Source organism: Apium graveolens, chromosome 2, assembly GCF_009905375.1.
Source record: "Apium graveolens cultivar Ventura chromosome 2, ASM990537v1, whole genome shotgun sequence".
In the NCBI taxonomy this organism is placed as follows: domain Eukaryota; kingdom Viridiplantae; phylum Streptophyta; class Magnoliopsida; order Apiales; family Apiaceae; genus Apium; species Apium graveolens.
Window position 1 is genome coordinate 211,004,708 of NC_133648.1, and position 5,711 is coordinate 211,010,418.

Here is a 5,711-nt window from a genome sequence, read left to right on the forward strand (position 1 = left end):
TTTCATGTTGGCATATGGGGCGGAAGCGGTAGTTCCCGTGGAGATATCACATTCTTCTCCAAGGATTCAGGCTTTTGATGAAAAAGAAAATGAGGAAGGGCAGAAGTTAGCCCTGGATTTAATTGATGAAGTACGAGATAAAGCACACGCAAAGATAGTAGAATATCAGAAAAAGGCTTCATTCTACTACAACCTAAGGGTTAAAGAGAGGTTTTTCAAACAAGGTGACTTAGTCTTGAGAAAAATAGAGGCTTCTGGTGTCGGACAGAAAGGAAAGCTTGCCCCAAATTGGGAAGGGCCGTATAGAGTCAAGAGCGTTCAGGGTAGAGGAACCTACAAGCTGGAGACTATGGATGGTTTTGAAGTCCCGAGAACCTGGCACGCACAAAACCTGAAGGTTTACTACGTGTAAGATGGTCGAAGTACGATTCTCACTCGTCAGGATGGCGAGTAGGTTGAAAAGCACCTTGAAGCTTTGCTTGCTTAGGATTTATATGTTTTAGTTTTATTACGAAATTTATTAAGACTTGTGTAAGGGACGAATCCCAGACAATTTTATGAAATTCATAAGTTCTTCAAAGCATGATTGTGGCCTAACAAATAAAAATCAAATGCATGGATGCAAAGCATAAAAGGTGATAAATGAGATAGATCTGATAGATGTTACAAAAGTTTGATAAATAAAGTCTCGAAAATAAAAAAAGCCACGCAGGGCTGAAAAAGCTCTAAGGAGCTGAGGTGCCCTCGGCGTCCATATCATCGTCTTCTCCGCTCTCGCTAGATGTCTCCGTCGTCTCGGAGGAGGAAGAGCTGTCATCCTCAGCGGGTCTGGAAGAGGACTCGGGAGGAGGAAGAAGTGGATCCTGAGGAACATGATCCGAGACGACTACTCGGGTACGAAACCTCTGTAGCAAGGCCTCATCGTCAGGGCAGATGTAGTCCGCCGGGTTAATATCAGGACAAGCCTCGTTCACGGTCCCAAGGGCCGTGTCCCAACCAGTCCTAAAAAACTCGGGAAAGACTGAATCATCCCTAATCCTCATGGATTGGGCAAACTCCTCCGAGTCCAGATAATTGTCTATAGCTTTATCCTTCTCCGCCCGAAGTACCACCAGCTCGGCGTTAGACTCTCCGAGTTCTTCCTCCTTGCGCTTGAGCTTCTTCTCCAGGGTAGCATACTTCTTCTGCTGCCTCCTGAGGGCGTTATCGGCCTTATCAGAAGCCCGCTTCCATGATTCGGCTTGCCTCACAGCGCCTTGAAAGTAGGCGTTAGACTGAAACAAAACAATTAACAAAGTGTAAGGCAAGAAAGTGCTACAAGAACGAGAAATAAGTTTAAAAAAAGAGAAGGCATACCGAAGCCAGAGATTGGGCTCCCATGAGCTTAATCCTCTCAAGGTCAGGAGTGGCCACTACATCAGTAAAGTCCTTTGGAGTCACGCTATGGTAGGACCAATCCCAAGCATGCTTCGTGGAACCAACCACGGTATCCCCTCGGCGGAATCCCCAGAGAGGCTGAAAGGCGCCTGTAGCAGCAGCAGCAGGGGCAGCAGCAGTGATAGGAGCATTATGGCCCTCAGCTCCTTCAGTTGAAGCCTCCCCCATAGGCTCCTTGTGCTTTCTCAAGAAGATAGGCTCTGTCGCCTTTCCTCTGGTGTCTAGGCCTGCTAACCGAGCTTTCTTCATCCTAGCTGTTTCCTCGACCAAGGGGACATTGTCCTCGTTAATCTCCTTAGCAGCTGAAACAAAGCAAAAGACAAAATAAGTGATGTTAATAATGCGTGAAAGAAAGAAAAATTGAGAAGGGAAGAGAAATACCCTGTTGAGAAACAGAGGATAGTCCCACATGAATCAGGGAAAACTCTTCTAAAAGAGTCCAGCTGGTGGTGGTGCCATCATCCTGAGTGAGCCCATTATAAATGATAGTTTCTTCAGGAGTTAAGTGAATGGATTTGAGGCTACCATCACTGACCTTCCCGAAGGAGGATCGAAAGAGCGTGCCCCAATCGCCATTCTCCCAACGTAACCCGACGAAACTATTCCTCCAATTTGGATTATTATCCGGAATAGAGGCGCTGTTAAAAATATGTTTGCTTTTGGGCCTTTGTTTGACATAAACCCAGCCACAAATATTGGAAGAACTATTGTAACATTGAAAGACTTTCCTAAAAACGGCTACAGAAAGAGGAAAGCCCTCCCTAAGACAACAAACCATAAAACATAGAATATTCCTCCAGGCGTTTGGAGGAAGCTGACACGGGTTAATTTGTAAGTCAGCCAAAAGATGAGGGATAAAAGGATGGAAAGGGAACCTAAGCCCAGCATTAAGGGCGTCGGTGTAGATGAAGAGAGTATCAGGCCTCCAGTGACAAGTACGGTCACCACCAGAGACTGGAACTAGTCTAAAGGGAGGAGGGACGTTATAACGAGCATTTAGTTTATTGAAATCTATGTTATGCCAAGTATTACAGTGATTAAAAGAGTCGAGATGTGCAGTGGAGGGATATTCATCCCCCCTAGAATTAATCATATCAATTAAAGACATATATGAAGAGCGGATCTCGATATCCTTACCTCGTTTTGAAGCCGAGGCAATTTTGGCCGCCCTCTCAGAATTCTTGTCAGCCATTAGAAAGCTAGAAAAAGCCTGAAGGAGAGGTTGGAAAACTAAAGGAGGGATTTGAGAAAGGAAAGGCTAGGGATGAGGAGAAGCTGTAGAATGAAATGAGAGGTGAAATGAGAGGTGTGAAGAAATAAAACTCTCACCCCACCTTTATATAGCCAAGGAAGAAGGATAATGGGCCTTAAAAAAGCCCATTTGGGCCCAAAAACTTAGAAGGTTCTGGAATAACCCGGGAAGTTCTAGCAAAAATCAGAGGAAAATTAAAGTTTTTGAAGAATCTGGAAGAATCCAGAAAAACCCTAGAAGGATTTGGAATTAGAAAATGAAAGCCCATCTCAGAAAAGGGCCTAATTCTAGAAAAAATCAAGCCATGTTTGAGGCCCAAATAATGTTTAAAAAAAAAAAAAAAAAAGTGGGAAGGGAGCCCAGTTAAAGCAATGGGCCAATTGCAAAAAACTAGTTGGACCAAGGAAAGTGGGCCAAGGTTTTTCTATTGTAGCCCAGGAAAAAGGGTAGGCCAAATTAGAGAATAGGCCCAGTTAAAATAGGCCCAAATCTTAGCCCAGAATTGAGAATCCAAGGATATACAAAAAATATATATGTATTCTTGAACCTTTCGAAGAGAAAACACAGCAAAATCCTGGTCAAAATGTTCCTGCTCGAAAATCCTTCGACCAGGGTTTAGAAGGAAGGTTAATTCGGTCAGAAAATAAGAATCTTGACCGAAAGGGAAGTAATCCTATTCGAAAAATTTAACTGGTTCAACCAGAATATTTCCTGACCCTGTCGACCAGGAACCAAGGTAAAATCCTGGTCGAATAGTACCTGCCCGAAATAGCTTCGACCAAGGCAAGAGATGGTGGTTAATTCGGTCAAAAAATGGGGATCTTGACCGAAAATCTTAACCGAAAATTCCTGGTCGAAAAATCCTATTCGAAATAAAAAAAAAAAAAAAAAAAAAAAAAAAATAATATATATAGGAAAAAATCCTGGCCGAAATTCGACCAGGAATCTTGCTCGAACCCAACCTGCTCGAAATTCAATCGACCAAGGCATACTGAAGGCTAATTCGACCAGGATCCTGGTCGAATGGATTCCTGGTCGAAAATTTTATATAAAAAAAAAAAAAAAAAAAAAAAGAAAAAAAAGGAAGAAAAGTCCTGGAAAATCCAGAAAAATTAGGATAAATCCCAGAAATTAAGGGAAAAATCCAGAAAAAATAAGGAAATTCCTTAAATAATTTCTGAAAAATATTAATATTTTCAGAAATAAGGAATAAATCCAGAAAAATTAGGATAAATCCCAGAAATTAAGGGAAAAATCCAGAAAAATTAGGATAAATCCCAGAAATTAAGGGAAAAATCCAGAAAAATTGGGATAAAACCCAGAAAATTAGGAAAAAACCCAGAAATTAAGGGAAAAATCCAGAAAATTAGGAAAAATCCCAGAAAATTAGGGAAAATTCCAGAAAATTGGGATAAAACCCAGAAATTAAGGGAAAAATCCAGAAAATTAGGAAAAATCCCAGAAAATTAGGGAAAATTCCAGAAAATTAGGAAAAATCCCAGAAAATTAGGGAAAATTCCAGAAAATTAGGGAAAAATTCCTGGAAATTAAGATAATTTCTGAATAAAAGGAAGATTCGTTGTAAATGTGTAGGTCGCTCCACACTTTACGCAAAAACGAAACCCTGTAAGGGAACGAATAGATTTAACTTCTGCGAAACCTAATCAATGTTTCCCAAAAGTTGGGGGGCAAATGATAGGGATAAATAAGTCCTGATTTTATAATTAATGGGCTGCTAGGCCCAATAATAATAAGATGTATAATATTCAGACCAGAAAGGTTAAGTCTGACGGACCGGATTAGGCCTGGTGGAATAAAAAAGGCCCAAAAAGCCCTAATTATTAATTAATTTCGTAATTAATTAATAAGGGAGAAATCAGATGTTGAAAAGAGTCCCGACGAGGATATAAATCCTTAGAGATTAGCCTCAAGGGGACCTGAAAGGATAAGGAATCAACTTCCTACTTCCTAGGACTCCTAAGTCTATCCTAATTCAGAGGCTTATCCACCAAGCCTCCTATACCAAGTCCAATTCAAGGACTCCCGCATCTATATAAGGGGCCTCACCCCACAAATCAGAACTACGTTTTTTGACTTGATCCTTGGCAATCAGCAAGGTACGTAGGCATCTTGTTAAGGCAGATTGAGTCACGAAACACAAGAGCAGTCAAATCGAGCCTTGGAGCTCACGTTCCTTAGTATTAAATACAGCAATAATATATAGTAGTTTTAATCCATAACAGTTATCAAGACATCAACCTCTGACAATGCTCAAGTTGATTTAGACAAGATGGAATTAGCTGATAAAAAGAAACTTCTGTGGGAAAATGTCAAACCATCAGATCCAAAGAAAAGCCAATTGTTGTCTACTTTCATGACTGTTGGGTTAAATGCTAGAGAACCAAGAGACAGGACTGGACTAGGTTCTGATGAAGCAAAGATCAAGACAGGATTTGAAGTTGCTACTAGAGATCCATTTCTATTGACTGACAGACCTCTTGAAGATGTTACACAGAAATACCTTGATAAGGTCATCTCTGTTCAAGTGGTACTGGATGCTCATAACAAGCATCAAAACTATTCACTTGTATATTTTGTACTTAAATGTTTTTGACATCATCAAAACTATTCACTTGTATATTTTGCATAATTTATAAGTTGGGGGAGATTGTTAGATATATTTGAGATGTCATGTCTAATATGTTTCATGTTTAGTTTTCAGATCTTAACAAACATGACATATCAGAACTTACTGAAGTCAGGACTTACTGGAAGTCAGAACTTAATATCAGAACTTAAGGTCATATCAGAACATAGGTGTGGGAAGACTTTCATATAAGGAAGGAAGCTGATTTACAGTAGAAGATCAAGACTAAAATAAAAGAAGATATGCATGGAAAGAGTTAGAAGACTGGAAGACTTGTAGAAGATATCTGATTGATATATTTTAGGAGACAAAATTATATTTCATATCAATTAGAAGTTATCTTGTAACTGTGTACTATATAAACACAGACATAGG

The 5,711-nt window shown here is 40.2% G+C and overlaps 1 protein-coding gene across 1 annotated transcript; it reads right to left on the bottom strand.

The window, feature by feature from the left end:
• Positions 1-659: 659 nt before the first annotated feature.
• On the bottom strand, positions 660-2,618 carry LOC141706159 (uncharacterized). The gene is made up of 2 exons (XM_074508977.1): positions 1,357-2,618; positions 660-1,274 (listed from the first exon to the last, which is right to left on the bottom strand). The coding sequence occupies exons 1-2, from the start codon at positions 1,846-1,848 to the stop codon at positions 726-728; spliced, it is 1,041 nt and encodes a 346-aa protein (XP_074365078.1). The 5' UTR covers positions 1,849-2,618; the 3' UTR covers positions 660-725.
• Positions 2,619-5,711: the final 3,093 nt, after the last annotated feature.

Excerpts from the sequence above, each read along its gene's own strand:
- LOC141706159 (XM_074508977.1), bottom strand. The coding sequence starts at position 1,848 with ATGTGGGACTATCCTCTGTTTCTCAACAGGGTATTTCTCTTCCCTTCT. Across the intron at positions 1,275-1,356 it reads GAGCCCAATCTCTGGCTTCG|TCTAACGCCTACTTTCAAGG; the intron begins GTATGCCTTCTC and ends GTTTTGTTTCAG.